General features: G+C 42.7%; 2 protein-coding genes across 5 annotated transcripts in view; one reads left to right on the forward strand and one right to left on the reverse strand.

Moving 5' to 3' along the window:
• Nucleotides 1-18,317, forward strand: part of LOC125992245 (zinc finger protein 11) — a 43,917-nt gene that overhangs the window by 6,647 nt on the left and 18,953 nt on the right. The window lies entirely within an intron of this gene.
• On the reverse strand, nucleotides 1,078-15,387 carry slc38a4 (solute carrier family 38 member 4). 3 transcript variants are annotated; one of them, XM_049761124.1, is made up of 16 exons: nucleotides 15,223-15,387; nucleotides 9,477-9,706; nucleotides 9,310-9,406; nucleotides 9,107-9,222; nucleotides 8,941-9,014; nucleotides 8,773-8,865; nucleotides 8,619-8,700; nucleotides 8,451-8,533; nucleotides 7,931-7,989; nucleotides 7,599-7,853; nucleotides 7,324-7,403; nucleotides 7,164-7,264; nucleotides 6,884-7,008; nucleotides 3,506-3,650; nucleotides 3,152-3,249; nucleotides 1,078-2,993 (listed from the first exon to the last, which is right to left on the reverse strand). In XM_049761124.1, the coding sequence occupies exons 2-16, from the start codon at nucleotides 9,596-9,598 to the stop codon at nucleotides 2,889-2,891; spliced, it is 1,635 nt and encodes a 544-aa protein (XP_049617081.1). In that variant the 5' UTR covers nucleotides 9,599-9,706; nucleotides 15,223-15,387; the 3' UTR covers nucleotides 1,078-2,888. The 3 variants fall into 3 exon arrangements, with proteins under 3 accessions (XP_049617081.1, XP_049617082.1, XP_049617083.1); XM_049761125.2 differs by lacking the exon at nucleotides 15,223-15,387 and adding an exon at nucleotides 10,952-11,162; XM_049761126.2 differs by lacking the exon at nucleotides 15,223-15,387 and adding an exon at nucleotides 9,912-10,104.

Genomic DNA, 18,317 nt, shown 5'->3' on the forward strand with positions numbered 1-18,317 from the left:
AGGGGGATATCAATTGATGTATAATCAAGGATATGCTCCATGAAGTCTGCACGGGCTAACCTGATAGCGTTCCATTTTCTCTTTCTGTACTTATGATGACCTGGGGTGCCCAAACGTTTGGCAATCGCATGTCCTAGTAAGTCAAGCTGACCCGCGTTTGACCAGGCCGAGCAGCTGTCGCACGTGAAGCGGCCAAGAGTTTCAGAATATAGGTCATGTTCATTTAATATCTGCGCCATGATTATTTAAGTGTTGGCATCGCCGCCACCGTGGCAACAGGTGCTGCTTGAGAACACTGTGTGGGCAAAATGTGAGGAGATTTTTGGGGAGAAGTTCAGGAGGGCTGGGTGTGCGGAGGGCGGGGCACCTTGCAGAAGTCATCAAAGATCTGACGAAGCATTGCCTTGAGGGCCTTCTGCAGTTTTTGCTAGCTGGGTCATGTCGATGTTTGTAGAGGCCTAGTGTGCGCGTTGTTGTAATTTCAGATGGAGAGACTGTTGTGGTAGTTTATTTATCGCCTTTATTCTGGTGTGAGCGTCAAATCACTATTTTTGCACAGTTTTCCAGGGACTTTAGGTCGCAGCATACAGAGAATAAATTGATATCTCGGATTTATTCGGAACTGACGGCTGTGCTTTCTCACACACGTAAACGACCTTCGAATAATTGACATGTGCTCTGCGCGCTTGCCCTTGCTAGTTTAGCCCGGTGTCATCTTGCACTCTCGGGTAAGTGGTTTCAGCGTGTTCTCTGGTCACGGTGACATCTCGTTCAAGTCACGTCGAGTCTTAAAGACGACGAATCGGACGAGTTTGCGTCTACAGTGACACAAATAGAATCCCTTGAGATAAATTAATCTACCGGGAGATGATCTAACTCTTATTTTTCCACCTCCTATTTGGAAACTTTACAAGTTGGTGCTACAAGTCATGGCCGCTTGCAAGCTAGACAAGAACACCGATATCCGAAATCCCCGAGAACATTGAATGCGTATGTGAGAAATACGGCAACGATGGCAAAACGGTGTTTACGTAATTGCAACGCTGCCAATGTAAATCTTGCTGATTGACACAAAAATGCTTTTTTTTTTCCACATTTTTATTCCTCATAATGAAACAGCATCACCGATACAAAAACATGCCCTTCGAATGGGTACGGTTACAAATTTGCCGTCAACGTCGGGCTTAACCAATGAAGGAGCGGTTCTGTTCTTTATTTTGACCAATACTTGACCACTCAACCATGAGCGGCTAACTGGCTCCAAGATTTAAAGACAAATGCAAACTAATAATACCTGAGATACTTTGGCGGAGCAGACGTAACTGCAAGAGAAAAAACCCAATCGGACTGTAATCGGCGGCATAATTAGGAGAGTGTACCCTTCAATCACGATGCTGTTTTGACGTTGTGGAAAGCTTTTCCAAGGTTTCAAGTAATACCTTCCCAAGTGTTTCCATGGCAGCAGTTGATGCACAGTGAGATCAGAGCATTGATTGTCCTGGCGGAGCCTGGTGGATTTTTTTTTTTTCCGCCTCGGTATTGCTCACAGGTAGCCTAACCTTGAACCCAGTGTTGGCCAGCAAGAGATAAGAAGCTACAGACTGTGTTTAGTATTTAGTGAAAACCTATTCCGATCATTCCAATGTGACATTCTAACAAAAAAAAAATAACGACATGAACAGGCAATATTTCTACAAATATACAATAAAAGGAAAAAAAAACTACTGTCATACAGCAAGAAAAAAAATCTAAATGCATGTTATACATATTTATATTTATATATATATACTAAAACAAATTGGATTGCAGAAGATACTCTCGCAGACCATGAGAGTCAAGAGTACAATAAAATAACGATTATTTACAAAGCATATACAATTGTCCAAAAAGACCTTGTGTAATCCCCCAAAAAAGAAACATGCACATAAACACTATTTCATTTGAAATATCACTTTGCTTCATGTATTAAGATCCCCAAAGGATCTGTAAATATTGTCCACTTTGGCTGGATGTGACACCGAGAGCACAATTTCATCGTTGATGTTCTTCGTAAAGGCACCAGTAAATAAAAGCCAATTATATTCCCGTAAAGGCACGACTTGAAAAAGATTGGTCGGATTCAAAAAAAATGCTGATTCGTTCAATAAAGGCACCGGTGCGTTCATGGATAGGCCCGATCATTTTGACTGACTTCATATGGCACGAGTTGAAAATACTCATCACGTAAGTGACAGTAATGATTTTTTTGTGTACTATATCTCGACAAAACATTTCAATTGCTTATAAAAAAATAGCATGCTTTGTTTTCATTGACCATCAAGTGCCCGAAACAGATTCTCTGTATTATGTACAACATTCAGTAGACAATTATATACATATACTGTTCAAATCACCTTTTAGCCGTTAATACTGGAAACGTCTCCGATGCTTGACGTTGATGCAGCTCGATCGTGCAAAAGCTAAAACCGTTTGACTAGCGTTATGGTTTCCTACGTGCGTACAGACTTTGGCAAGTCTCTATTTCGTGATTGTTCACATTGAAGAGAGCAGCAAAAAGACACCGAGCGGTTGCGAGTGTGTTAGTCCGAAGCGATGCGAAGAAGTGCTCCGGGTTTTTTTCCGAGAGGGCCGTGGACTCGGAGCTCAAGTGCGCGGAAGCGGGCTGGCCCAGGCGGCCGTTTGGAAGGTGACAAATATGTGTTCGTTCAGCTTCTTCATAACTGCCGCGATGATGATTTTCGGCGTCTTCCGGAATTTTTTTTTTTTTAAAAACAACAAAAATACAGCAAAAACTCAATCTGAAAAGCCTGAAGAACATCTCCGGCTATTGTGGTAAATATATGTTTGTGGAGGGACTGAGCTCCAGGGAGGTCAGAGAGGTGGTTCGCTTAGTGCCCCCCGCTGGAACCGGGTGGATTGTGGATCCAGTCGAGAACTATGAGTGTCAGGCTGCCAATCATGAAGACGATTCCCACAACCAAGAAGACGGCGGCCTGGGGAGCGAGACCAGAACAAAAAATACTCAATGCTTTTAGAGGAGCGAGGACGCACCGCGGGATTTCTGGTGAAATTTCTGACGAGTCACATTTTGGGTATCTATCGGAAAGAGGATATGTTGAGAAAGCGCTGACGGTGCATATTGTGGACTCACCCCGATTTTCTGCGGGGAGCGAAGCGGTACTGTCTTCACCAGGCGGAGGTAAAAGGCCGCAGGGAGGATAAAGATGAGCATGGTCGCTGCCGAGGAACCTGAACATCAAATAAAAGCAGTTCAGAAAAGTAGCACGACCTGTATGAACTTAGAGTGACCTGAAAAGATTAGCTATATGTTTAATGTGGTGGTGCTTAAGGACCAAGAAGATTTTCTCACGCGACCGGCTTTAAGCTTCTAGACTTTTTCTTCACTAAAACAACCTCTGACCCGAAGCCACTAATCAGACCTCACATGTGGGAATCCCATGAGTGCTTTTCCTCCTCCTCTTATCTTTTTTTACGGTCCACTTACCAATGAAGCCGAAGATGTCTCGGATGGTCGGGACGAAGATGACCAGCATGTTGTTGAAGAACAAGATGCCGGCGGCGATTAGCATGTGGCGAGGCCAGCTGAAAGTTCGGCCGCTGAAGAGCAAAGTGTTGATGGAGGAACGGATCTGGACAGAAAAAAAAAAAAACAGGATGCAATTTTGCTTAATGAATTAATCGGAAGAAAAATAAAATAATGGGAAGTTGAATATAGGGTCGCAATTGTTATTCCGACAAACTATAAATTTCAACGATGCGAGGGTGTAAAAATAGAAAGTCATCAGAAAATTAAATATCTAAGTGAATTACAGGTACCCGAAACTTCAATTTCAGTATAATGAAGTAGTTAATCTTTTTTCACTTCCTTCACAAAATCTTAAATTATAGCGTAGCGCCGCAGACATGCACACAAACCAAAGGCATCATTAAAGTTCCTGGGTATATAATTTAACAAGCACGTCGCTCAGCGTTGTCGTGGTGACGTACACCCGTTAACACACTCGCACACACACACACTTTTCTCATAAGGGCGTTTGCGTGTGAAATAATCCAAGCATGCAGTGTAAACAAAGAGCATGCATAACATTTAAAAAAAATATTTCATCCTTCGCATTGTATTGAGTATACTGTAAAAATGGCTTGCTCTAGATTTTTTGTGGGAAAAAAACCCACCTGTTGTTTTGACTTTCTATTTATCGGGATTTGGCAGGATAAGAAAGAGAAAAGGAATCAAGCCTCGGTTGTCTTGAGTCACTCCCAAGCCTCATTCCCACACTTGGCATTGAGCGAAGTGTGTCAAATGTTATGTGCAAATAAGAGAAAAAAAAAAATTAAAGGAAACAGCGAGCACACAGATCCTCTCTAAGAGGCCCGGTACCGCTCGATCCAGCCTCTAGTGGGTGAAAGGTCGTCTGTATCAGGTGTAGCCTGTAGCGCCCAGCAAGCTAGCAAAGAGAACCAAGGCTTGGGGGCGCCCATTTAAAAAAAAAAAGCAAAAGGGATTAGCCGGCGCCGTGCAAGGCAACTGTGAGGTTGCATCAGCCAAGCGCTGAGAGGAAGGCGGGTGCCCGTGGAGGCGTGTCACCCGTAGATGACTGTTAATTGTTTATTTTTACAACTGCCTCCGCTTCCTTTTGACTCTTCCAGCGAGCATAAAAAAAAAAAAGTCATCATTTCTCCAGTCCAAGTGACCTTCATTTTGATAGGCTTTCCTGGGATTGCTACCAAAAAAATGTCAAGCGGTGAAGAGTTATCGGAGATACTAACAAATATTTTATCCCCCTTAAAAAAAAAAAACTCCCACCAGCTGTTGCATAACCAGGCTCGGAAAAGTCGAACCGGGACGGGGCATTTCTCTCCGAGGCTCCAAACTATTCGCCACCCAACTGTTACCTGGCGCGAAGCCTTTGGAGTACACCGTGTGATATTTGTACACTTTTGACTTTTGCTATTTACTTGTCAGACGCCCTTCCCCCCATTTTCTTCCAAACGTACACATACAAACGGTAAGAATGTAGACAAACCGGTAAAACCGAGCGTAACTAGATTTCACGGATTATTCAAACCTCTCGGAAGCATCTCTAACCATGCACAGTTTTCATTTCCTTTGAAACATTGCCCAGAAAGTCCCCTTTTTTAAAAAAAAAAATATATATAAAACGTAACAAGTCAAGCACGACAACCCGACTGATACATTTTCACTTCATCTTTTGCAGTCAAACAAAACCTCAAGCAAAGTGTAATGCTCTCGGGGTGGGCGCTAATTTTTTTTTTTCAAAGATCGCAATTATTTATTTGGCTCAAAACAATCACCAGAAATTTTCTTAGGAACCCATTAGTTACCGTAATTAGACTCTAACGTCTCGTCAGTAAATTCCGCCTCTTTAAAATCTGATGCAAACCCGAATGCGTCTTGCAAGTTGCGTTTCGAGAAACGAATTTATTCGGCCCTGAAACCGAGTTGATAAATTGATATTTAGCACATAAAAGTGATTTTTAATTCTTCACAGACCCTGAGAACTGGGACATGTCTGCCTCCATGTAAAGCCCCTTCATAATGCACTGAATCCCGCCAAAGCCCTCCGTGATCCGGCCTCCGTTTTTTTGTATCTACCGTCACGTGAACGCACACCAACGTACACACGCTCATTGTGCCGACTAAACACGCACGCGCTGGCGTTATTTGCCCTCTCGCGTATATACGACTTGACCGCGGGGGCCGAGGACAGTCGGTCGCAGACAAAGCTAATGTTAATCTCTCGTTGAAGGTCGGCAAGCAAAGTAAAGGTCGGCAGGGATTCAAGGAGAGATTCTCAAATGTCAGGTGGAAACTTGGCACGGAGACAATGTGCTGCTTTCCATCTGATGTCTCACCTGAATCCAAGGTTGACACGGTACACGGCAATTTGGTCCCGCTCGTCAATATTAGGCACGGGCAAAACAAATATCTTCCACAAGATGGCCGACTGTATCTGTTCCTTTATCTATTCTTGCTACTTTGTAACAGTTATCTCAAGACAGCGGGAACATAAGATAAGATCGTAATAATCTGAAGTATTCTGAGATCTTAGTTCCGGGTTTCCAATATTTATAAGTAAGGCAACAAAAATGTTTGACGCATTCTTCCCTAGCAGCCCCGACTCGCCCTTAGCGCTGTGGTCAAGGTGAGGTTTTTTCCACTGTCCACTCTGATCCAGTAAACTTCCATTGCGAAAAGAAAGGAAGGGTGGGGGGCAATCTTCTTGCTCCCCCCACCCTCCGACACATCATCTCCATTTGAATCCACAATGTCATGCAAGGAAAGTGTGTCCGCATGTTAATGCCTATCCAAGGGTGCTTAGTCACAAGACGAAAATGTAAACAGCCTGATTTATGACTCACTCAGTCCCCATGTAAAACAACGATGTGTTTTCACAACAATGGCCGTTGATGACTCAATGACAACAAGGCTGCTGCTGCCACCTAGTGGCTGCGTACACCTTCTACACTCCAGAAGTTGCTATGTGACCAAGGCTAAAAGAAGGTCGTGACACTTCCTCTTGGTCCGCAGCCAAATTTATCCTTGGGGGTCAGATGAAAACCAAGCTAAATTTAGCCCCTGACCATGTTTGGGAAGGAACTATGAATGAATGTATCCGGGGGTCACCATCAGAGGATTATTCGTTACTCAACATGGAATCAAGTGCTGATAGCAAAAGTCTTGGTAGGCAATTGTGCCCCCTGTCTGTTTGTTGAGGGATTTCATCACAAGAAAGAAGAACATCAATGTCGTCCCAATTATGACACAAAAATGTCTCAGTGGTATTTATAGTTTTTTTTTCTATTTCTGAGTCAAGCAAAACAGTTGCTCTGTGGTACTTACAGGGAAGAGGACAATGGGGACGGTCAGCGTGACGGCTGTGAGGACAGCCAAACGCACCAGCAGTAGCAGGGTGTCAAACTTGTAAACCTTGGTGAAGGTGTGAAGAAGCTCCGCCTCCACGTTGTCTGTGTTTCGAAACAGTCACTTGTGAAACACGTAACAGAATATAAATCTGTTCAGACATGACATGGAATCCTCGAGTCGCTGATATTATTTCGGCGTTTGAATTTGGACAATGCTAAGAATGCTAACGTACTGATCAGTTGTCGGGTCGTCTTACCATAAAAAGTGAGGTAGCCGAATAGTGCTGACATCATGTACATGATGAGCATAGCAAGGATGGACAGGTTGGAGACGGTCTGCATCTTCTTCCTGCTTCGACTAAAGAAACGATAAATTAGTTCTCCAACCGGTTTTGGGAAGGAAATGTGGACACTTACTCTTTCAGCTCACTGTAGATGGGCAGCACCTCGGGGTGGCACACAAAGGCAAAGGCCAGGATGGGCACGGTGTAGGCCGTCTGGAGATAAAATTGTAGATGTATGGTCGGTTATTTGTCTACTCGAGATGTTAGTGTAGGTTCTCAATGGTACACAAAGGCCACAAATTCTACAAAACACACAACACACCCTGCAAGCCCACCTTAAGCAAACATTCTACCTTCACCTTTTCACCTTCATAAAAAAAAAAAATCTTATTCAAATAGCACACCTACCTGTGAGTTGAAGATGAAGTATTTGGGCGTGCACATGTCTTCGTCGTCGTGCTGCGGCTCATAGTGGACACCGGTGGAAGCCATGTGGGTATCGGTGACGGCCGGGGATACGTCCGCCCGGGAGAAGTCCATTTGCGTGGAACGATTGTGTAACGCATACACGCCCGGGATGTGCGAGGCGTTCGTGCTTAAGTTGGCTGAGACGTGGTCCAGGAAGGGAAGCGGGCATGGGAGCTGGGTTTTCTTGTAGATCACCTAGGCACAATCGTAAGGTCACCTTTTATGCGAAAGATAAAAATCCTTGATTTTTTATTTTCTAAAACTAAACTTACGACTCCCAGGAAGAACACCATGCAGGAAAGCGAAAAACCACTCGTGTAGCCCAGATAACCTGCGATGAAAATAAAATATTTGTAGACAGCTTCGATATCGCGGCTATTTTTTCCTCTGCTTTTCCTATAAACAGCTGGAAATCTATTTGAATGTCTATTCCAGGATATGGGTCACAGATGTAGGTCAAATAACCAAAAATAGATGAATAAAAGATGTGCGGGGCAGTTTGTAAATGGATTCTTTTTATCAATCATGCCAAGAGATACATATCGAGCTCTAATTTGATTCAGGTTTTGTGGAAGCTAAGCTATCTGAATGAACACTGAGCCCGGCTCATAAAATGTGAGCGATGGAGCTGACTTGCTCAAAGTTGCATTTGCCAGAGCAGACTTACGAAACGGCGTTGGGTTACTTTTGATTACAGACAGCTGCGTGGATGCCGTACGTATCGTTTACAACCGCACGGCGACAACTAACATCTTGTAAAGGATTGACATCCAGATTATTAGGTATACTCACCCAGATTTTTAAGCAGCGACAAAGGGAAAATAATTCCAATGGACACAAATATCACCAGGTAGTTTCCGTTCAGGTACCATTCACTGCAAATACAATCACCCCCCAAAAAAATCGGTTAGAATCGGACGATATTCCGATCGTGATCGCAAAATCAGAACGTTCACTCACCCGGTACTTTCTTCCAAACCCAAGAACGCCCGAATAACTTCCGGCAGCTCGTATTTCACAATAAAGAGGTAGCTAGACATGGCTGCAAAAAGACGTACGTTAAAATTCAGACAAACATTTGCTAGCGTTGATTTCTTGAATCGTATTTTCTTACCGCCAATGTTTTGCATTATAATCGATCCAAACGCCGCTATTTTTCCCGGCCAACCAAACGCCCTTTCTCCCAGTTTTTCATAGATGAGGGATCCTGCGAAAAATCATTTGTTGATAATTAGCCACTGAATATGCGATCCTTTTTTTGGAGGGTCACCAAAACACTAACCTCCTTCTTTCGACGTCATTAGAAGCAAATGGACAGAATACAAGGAGAGGATGGCAACAGCGATGAGTAGGAGTCTAGGAGGAAAAATGATGATGCAATATGTAGTCCATCATAGATACCCGAGTGTCCATTCGGATCGTCATTGATAAGTTACGTCGATACTCACGTAAACAATACGATGCCAGTGTTGGCCATGGCGTACGACAAGCCCAGGATCCCGCTGCCCATGATGGCGTTGCTTAAGTTAAAGACGGACATTCCGAAGGACGTATGGCCTGGATGCTGCTCGGATTTAAAAAACGATTTATCAATTGAAGTCAAATAGTTTGATGATCGTATCTGATACTGATCAATTGTTCGCCCCCTTACATATTCTTCATGGTACTCTTCATATTTCTTCTTTTTCATCATTCCATTCGTCAGGAACTTTTGGCTCTCGCCATCGTCCATATCGTCCAGGAACTGACTGCAAAGGCACAAAGTGGTTTTTAAAAAATTGCTCGTAGGTTTTTGCGTGATCCACACACGGCACTCACCTGTTGATGGTGGCCTTTTCCGAATCGATGGTCTCTGTGAAACGGTCCAAACTGTCCGTGCTGTCGTCGTCGGCCTCCGTGGCGACTTTCCTCAGCTCCATGCGATCCACAATTCCCGGCATAGTGGTTCAAGGCAGGGACGAGGATTTCCAATGCTTACTTGACAGTTTTAACGATCACAAGGTGCTCCTTTAACCCTTGCTTGAGTGCTTTATCTCCAAAAGGTGATTCTAAAAACAAAAATAGATGTTTTACCAACAAATCCCAAAACTAGGTCAGGGATGCAAGATGTTCTTCTGCCATCAAGGGGCCCCCTTGTCCACGTCGGCCCACAGGGGAGGAGACAAGCTTCACATTTTCCACGTTAACATCATTATTATGTAACGTAATGTAGCGATTCAGTGTAACACAAATTGCTGCGTCAAGAGGACTCACAAAGAGCTCTCAGACCAGAGCGAGAATGAACCTCTGTAGAGCAAGGTTAAATTGGATCGGCACCAAATCCGACGCTACGGTAGATGATGTCACCCGAGCCCGGCTCCAAGTTCCCCGACTGTCTTAAACCGCTGAGCAGAAACGTCTTTGCTTCGCAATACACATCGCATGTTTACAGTCAACAGATGAACTGACGTCACGGGATGTGAAAATCAAACCACCTGACCCTCAACGCTGATTCGATTTAACACACTTTCGCTTCGCCGTTTAAGCCGATGGCGATTACACGTGTTACCAGAAATCCGCCTAGTCACCTCTACCTTGCTTTTTAACGCCTGCTTGTTGACTTTTCAACACCAAGAGGGTTAACCTGTCTGACTGGGTTAGCTTCTCTTGGACCTAAAGACCCCCCACTCCCCTCCCCTCCCTCCTCCACAATTTGATATTTATTCATGCCTAGACGTGTCAGACTAATTGACACATAACGTTTTAACGTACGTCGCTGGGCCACATCTGGAATACACATGTGCAACTAGCGGAAGATTCATTGGGAAAACCACAAACGTGTCCCAAGAAACATAAAATCTAACAATCCTCGTATCCTGGAAAGTTTCCACTCAAATTTTCACCCGCTGTAATTTATTTGAAATGTCACCAGGGTCACACACTGACCTAATTTGCGGAGACAGGTTTTATATAACTCGCAAGCATTAATAAATAGTCTGAGAACTGAGGTCTGGATCGCAACAAAACTTCTCAAATTTAAAAGCGATTCATATTCACTTAACATTAGCGACTGACCGCCAGAGAAATGAAGTAATGTAAAATATTTCAGTTTCATTTTGAGAAGTACTTCATCTGACCTTCTCCAATGTCTTGCATCAGCCGACAAACTATTTGAGTGCAAAATTATTTCCTGCCGGGAAAGTGCAAAGCAGCTGTGTTTTTGTTTCGCCACTACTCTGCAGCCAGATCATGCATCAACAAATAATCTCCATTAAAAAAAAAAAAAGCTCTAACATATTCCAAAACATACTCACTCATGCAGAAGATTCCTTTCAAAAAAAACCTCTCGAACCCAAAAATACGTTTTAGTAGTCGGACGGTGACAGACAAGTGAAGGGTCGAGGAGCTGCGGCTATTTTCTAACTCAGGTGAGAAGGGACGCTTTTAAAAGGGGGGAGGGAGGACTTCGGTCACCCAATCAGGACAGGGCTCTCCTTTTGAGCACGCTCATGAGAATCGACCCCCTCCACCCCTGCCTGGCCTCTAAACACACACTCTCACAAACTTCAGAAAAGAAATATAACATCATTATGATTTATTATAAGAGTCGGACAGTATCACACATTAGTGAGGTCTCTCCTGCCTGGCATGAAGTGATCACGTGACAAGTCACATGATCTTCCTTTGCCAGCTGCATCGCCAGGCACGAGCCACACAAGTAGGTTGTGCCGCCGCTCCGCCAATCAGAGCGGGCGCAGCGAATGTCGCTGCGCCCAAGGTCGCGTACATGTCAGGGATGAGGCGTTATCTCGTCGTAATGTCCAAACATACAGTGAACTCCCGAGAATCCTCAGTTGCCGCCTTACCGGTTAAAGAGATCTGATCTAGCTAATTTGAAAAAGACCCTGGAGTCTGCATTAACCCCGTCGGGGTCTAGTACCCCAAAAAGTTACACACGGCGGTAATTTACACCAAAACTCACTCCACCGACATTCCTGAGATAACTTCAACAAACTTCAGCCAATCACCTGTTACCAGAAAGCTGTGACACTAGAGGAAAGCTGGAGGGGAGGGGCGAGGGACGGACAAGGCGCCGTAAAGTATACCGGCGGACAACGCCGGCGTTCGGCAAGGCATGAATGACGGAAATTGAAAATGCTGTGATGTAACAAAAAGAACACCCTTCGACTCGAAGATCAGTTACCTAGCAACAAGGACATCACCTATGTTGACACACCCCTGTTATGAAACACCATATTGCGATATATATATTCACACACCACCATGGAATTTACCACCATTGATAGGTTCTGTGTAAATAGTCTTTCAACGGTGCACTTCCTCATTTTTTTTTTTTTTTTGTAGACCCTTAACCAACTGTCCCTGATGACCTATTAGCCATTTTCACAAGGTGAATGTCTAATCCAAGTCAGTTTAGTCCAAACAATCTTTCAGCCTCTTTACCTTTCTTGTTCATGGATCTAATGGAACAGAATTTCAAAATAAAATCACTCGATCTTGGGAATCATTCTTCAGTAGGTTGTTAAAATCCTTGAGAGCTCTATCGAAGACTTGACAGTGCCCGCGGAGCCTCGAAGAATTTCACAGGTCTGACACGACGTATATTTCTGGCTCCTGTGTTCCGCGAACGTGCTTGCTAAGCCGCCGCTAGGTCCGTATGACATAACAGCTTATGAAATAAGTGAGCAAAGACTTTAGGATTTTTTGTTTCAACACATCTGCTCGAATCAGACAGCTCCCGAATTTCCATGTGCCACGTCCTCAAAAACAAAACCTTGTGTGACGCCCATCACCTCCTAACCGTCTCTCCACGTGGGAGGAATCTATCATCGCCGTGACAACTCCTACTTCATTTCGGACGTCAAAATCTCCCGATGGCGTCACACCACGACAACAACAGCCAACCTAAACTTGACCTTTTGTACCAGCACCTCATGTACCCTAACCTTGTTTGTGACTTCTTCCTCTTATCGCTTTGCATTGATCCGCAAACTTTAACGTGACGTGCTTTAACGGCTTCTTTGCCTTCGTCCGAAGGGTTAGCGGGTTCAGTGCGGGAGATCCTGACGGTGTCTGGATTATTTATTTAACATCACCCTGCAAAGTACTCTGCCAAAAAAAACAGGGTAGTACAATCTTAGAATTTTCAGAGTAGTCATTTTCTTGCTTTACTTATTTATCTTTGTAACTAAACCCTAGTCGAGTCTATGTTCCTCCTTACAATGGCTCAGTGTTTGCTAGCTTAATGTCATTTGGCAACTGACAGTTCTCCTTTGTCACCTGTTACGTAACTTATGGTCAAGCTTGCGCATAAGTCATTTTGTGTATTATTTATGGCGGCAGGCTTTTTCGCTTTGCTGCGCGAAGCTTAGGCAACCGTCCAGCCCGGTTTTTCTTGGCTCGCCTAGAGAGTTGAAGAATGACTTAAAATGCTTTTTCGATTCATTGTGCTGGGGCGCCTTGTACTAAAAATGCAAAAGTAGAGTGCTGTAACTTCTATTAAGGACATTGCCTTAAAAAAATGCTCTTCAACCTTTTATTTAAAGTATGAAATTGACAAATAGTCCATGTTATTCTGTTGAAGACAAATAAAGATTTTTATTTGTCATTGTTGACACTCGGCTAGTTAGCATGTCGCGCTAATGGCCAACGGCACCGCTTGCTATTTGTGTTTACGAAGAAGCTAGCTCTGGCGTCACATTAATTGCGGGTTCCGAGCAGCTGTGTGGGCAAACATCTCGCCGTGTTTACAAGATCTCAAACGACACACTGAGCCCTTGTGGTTGACCTGTGACCTCTGACCACCATGTGGAAAAGAGGAAAACAAATTTGAACCCCCACCTTCCCTTCCAGCCAACCTCCAAGGCTGCTTGTCACTAAAACCAGAAGAGATAGGGTGGCCCACCTTCGATGAACACTTCCGGGGGGGGCCTGGAAACGGAGATGTACGAGTTCGAGGCGCGTCTTGACAAGTTGCGCATTCGTCCCCGGATGAATCGGCTCGGCGCCGCGCTACTAAATTCATTGCTGACGTGTAACCGCAACACTCGGCAATAACTTGAGCCCAAGCAATTAATCTGACGGAGATCGTTTCGTTATTCGCTCATATAATAATTCATTACTGCAAAATTTTTTATCGGATTCCGTGGCGTTTTATTACCTAATATCCTTGACCAGTACTGAAATAAATATGTCATGATGTTTCATAGAGACAAAAGTGTCTTTTAGGTCAATGCTGACTAGAAAAAATGTGGTAAAGTAGGCCAGGGGCAAATATTTGCATGGTCACCATGTATTAATAGCAAGCAGAGTGGCAAGGATAGGCTGAACACGCCACTCAAATATGCTCAAGATGTTCCTTACATTTTCCAAAGTGGATCTCGTCTTTGTGTGGTCAGGGTTGCCTCATACCGGCTGGCTTAAAACCAGTGTAAACACGCTGCAGATAAGCAACACAATGGAACGCTCGAAAAAATGTAGGCCAAAAGTATACGGCAACTTGGAAAATGTATCGAAAGACATTTTTGACACTTTAAAAAAACTTGAATTGCGAAAATCAAAGCTGTTCTTCAAGTATAATTTTGAATATAAGCATTTTTACCCATTTGTTCATTTTATGAACACATTAAATAATAATTATAAATATATATAATATATAATAATAATTCTATATATAATTTTGAATATAAGCTTTTTTACCCATGTGTCGATTTTAGGAACACATTAAATAATAATTATAAATATATATAATATAATAATATAATAAATTTTGGCCATTCATTCAGAGTTATTTGTAGCATTAAATTTATTTGTATAATATATAATAATTCTATATATAATTTTGAATATAAGCATTTTTACCCATGTGTCGATTTTACGAACACATTAAATAATAATTATAAATATATATAATATAATAAATAATAATATAATCAATTTCGGCCATTCATTCAGAGTTATTTGTAGCATTAAATTTATTTGTAGAAGCAAAACTTCACTGTCTACATAAATACAGTATGTGCACGGAAAATGTACCTTGAGTAAAATAATCAGAGTTAAATTAGGCTGCTTAAAAAAAAAGGGGGGGGGTTTTACTGTCTCGAGTCGCGCTAATAGCACCAACATCGGACCTCATGATTGCAGTCAAAACATTATTAGCTCTCCCGTTACATAAAAAACCTGCCATCCACATTTCTCAATCTACTCTGGACAGAAGCGTGTTTAGCTCCACGCCATGTGCCCCCACGCAGACGGGCAGGCAGAACCTTTTTGTTTTGTTCTACAACGCGTCGGGGGGGGGGTGGAGAAAAAAAAAAAAAAAGGAAGCGCGGAAGGTGAGGAATAATAAAACCAACTCAACCGCTTGAACGCAAATAGCTTAACCGGCGTTTGTTTTAATTCCATAAATGAGAATTATTTTTGCTTTGTTTACGCGCGGCGCCACCCTGCAGGAAACGCTACTGTTGCATTCATCACGTCGTTCCAAAAAAAGCACAAGTGAGCCATTCGAGATCATTACAACAATCGGAAAATTAAAAAAAAGTAAGACGATAAGAGGGCTTACCAAGTGTGAGTGGAAGGCAGTTGTGAGTAGCAGCGAATGCAGGAGGAGGAGGAGGACTATTGGAAACAAGAGATGGAGACCCTTCCCATTTAACAAGCAAGGAGCCTGAGTGGAAATTTCCATGTGCCATGTGATGACGGCAGCTAGTGAAGCCTCATGTTTCACTGGTGGAGGGGTGGAGGGGGGGGGTCTCAATCTGACACCCCAACAACACCCCCGTCCCCCCTCCCCCAAACCGCAACGAGGAAAGCCTCCCTTGTCTCAAGTATCTTGGAGTAATCTTAATTGTTGCTTCGGATTATCCAATCCAAAATGTTTAAAGGGAATTAAAAATAGTCCGAGGAGAGGGTCGCCTTTGTTTACATTCCGGCTGGCCACATTGGAGGGAAGGGGGACATTCCGTAAGGGAAAGCTAAGGAAGGATGATTCACTTACAAGACTTAAGAACAGAAGGAAATAATCTTCACAATGGTTGCTATTTATTAAGTTTGCCTTTAGTTAACAGAACTGAGAATAGAATTTTGGATATTGCGAGGGATAGTCCTATTTTTAAAAGTCTATTGTCATAACTTGATTTACGTATAACACGACTAACACGTTTTTCGAGAGACAAGCCAGCGCCCGGTTGATTCTTTTCCAGACTTACACGGAAAAATTTGAGAGTGCGAGGCGGCGTGGCCACGAAATTCACAAGCAGCTGTTTGGTAGATAGTAAACAATTCTAAAAAAAAATGTTTATTGCTGCTCAGCTTTGATGCTGCGGAATAAGTTACATTTGAACACACAGAATTTGAAAATTCTACTTGATAAATATTTTTGAGCTTCAAATTTCACAAAACACCCAACTGTGAACTTTTAAACTAAAAATAGGCAAGGACGAGCAATTCTCGGGAATCTCTGCTGTCAACTTTGGTGTCTTAAATCAGAAATAAATGTCATGTCACGCTCAAAAACACTCCACGGGAAAAACATCTCACATGAGAGCACGATTTCTTCAGCTGACACCGATTAAATATTCTGCCGCTGTGGATGATATGCTCTCCGGATCATTTGAGGTCACCAGAAAGGAATAATAAAAATAATAAATAATAAAAAAATATATTTGCTGTTATTGCAGTTGTTAAATAATTTGAAAAAAAAATAAATAAATTATTTTTTGGATTACGTCAGCTTGTAAAATAGTACAGCATATGAAAAAAAAAAATCTTCTGAGCAAACACAGACAACACTTGACCCCACCGTGCGTAATAGTGACCGAGGGTTGTTTGCATAAACTTGAGAGCAGAACATTTCTTTGATTTTTTTACACCACGTTGAGTAAGCCGGTCAAACAAAAGTCTGACTTATATAACTTGGACAGCGATCCCTCATACGAGGCGATGATCTCTTGAACGTACAAATTACTCCAATTAAACAATTACCGGTCTTGAGCATTTTAAAAACAGCTTATTGTGCCTTAATCACCTCGTGCTTTTTTTTTTTTTTTTTCTAAGAACCACATCTGCTGCTGTTTTCGCATTGACTTGACAACACAGGAGGGCCCACTCGTACAAGCAATTGGTGTTTTTCTTCTCTGTTTGACTCGCTTAAAATGGAAAGATCACAGACTCCAACAGACTTCTCACCTCTGGCAAATCACTGTTTATCCAGATGGGTATATTTTTAATTTTTTTTTGCACATAAAGTCTTCAATCTCCTAAAAATAGCCTTCAAATCCTTAAATGGCAATTCCTGTGAGAAAAATATTTAGTTGCCATAAAATTAAATAAGAATTCACTTTTATTCTATATGGAACTCAATTTAAAGATTCCAACGTGATCTTGCTGAGTGAGTGAGTTATCGGGGATATTCCGTGCGCAGGAATGTTGTCGGCCATTAACATGAGAACAAGCGAGATTGGCGTCATTGCTTCTTATCTTGGAAACAGGAAGAATTCTGTGTTGGGTCAATGTATTATCTCTGAAACGTGTGAGATTTTTGTTTACCTTCCGATTGTGTCGGTAGACGTGAGTTAATGATGCTGTTTTGGTTTGGAAATGGAAGATTTTGGCTTTTTCAATCGTCTCCAAACAATGAATGATGCAGAAAAAGTTTAATTCTATTTAATGTAATTTAAAGGACAATAGTGTCAATTTTGTCTTCTCAAAATGCATTCGAAAAAAAATTGTTGATGTTTTAAGAGAAGGCTGGAACAGATTAATGGCATTTCCATTCATTTCAATAGGGAAAGATGATTTGAGATACACTTAAGAGTGTGGCATGTTAAACCTTTTTAAATGTAAAAAAATCTTAAACCATAGACATCCATTTCCTCTCCTGTCAAGCTGAATTCCCCTGTGGCTTGGATTCCATGAATGGATCGTCTTCCATTACTGCCTAGCATTATTCGCTAGCAGTAAACAAGTCAGATTGATGGTTCGCAATGGCGTAGCCTATTAAACAAAAAAAAAAATGCTTTGAGGCACAGGCTGATGAACAACCGGACAGTTAAGACAAGATGGATGCAACCTCCTGTGAAGTATAACGTTAGCGGCGGATTAGGAAAGTATTCTCGAGGTAGCACCACATTTGGCGGGACGTCTCTCGCTATTGTTGTTTTTTCGTGTTTTGCTAATATCTATCTTCTGCTTCATTAGCAGCTTTGGATTCATTAGCAGTTCTTTCGGGGGCTCAGTGATAACCCCTCCCCGAAAGCATCCGGGGGTGCCCCTCATGCTAGGCCTCGACATCATTTGCCAATTCTTCCACTTCTCCGCTTCAACTATTAATTTTCTGAAGCCCCTTACATAACCCGTTACGCAATGTGTTTTTTCGGAACGTTTTGATTCCCCTCCGCGTTAATGGGGGTACCTCGGCCGACCCAAACAGGCACCCAACGGTCATCCGGTTTAGAAGGACCACCACCGCGGTGCGCACGTGTCCCCTAATTTTGCCGGACATGTGCAGATGGGCGAAAGTTGTTTGTCAGTTATGACCACAGCTTGAGGTCCCCCCCCTCCAAAAAAAAAATCCTCATTGTTGCCAGCTTTGTTATTGTTTGCTTTATTTCTTCTTTGAGGAACACTGTGTTTGGTTCTGAATCTCATTTATATTTT

This window comes from Syngnathus scovelli, chromosome 22, assembly GCF_024217435.2.
Source record: "Syngnathus scovelli strain Florida chromosome 22, RoL_Ssco_1.2, whole genome shotgun sequence".
Taxonomy (NCBI): Eukaryota; Metazoa; Chordata; class Actinopteri; order Syngnathiformes; family Syngnathidae; genus Syngnathus; species Syngnathus scovelli.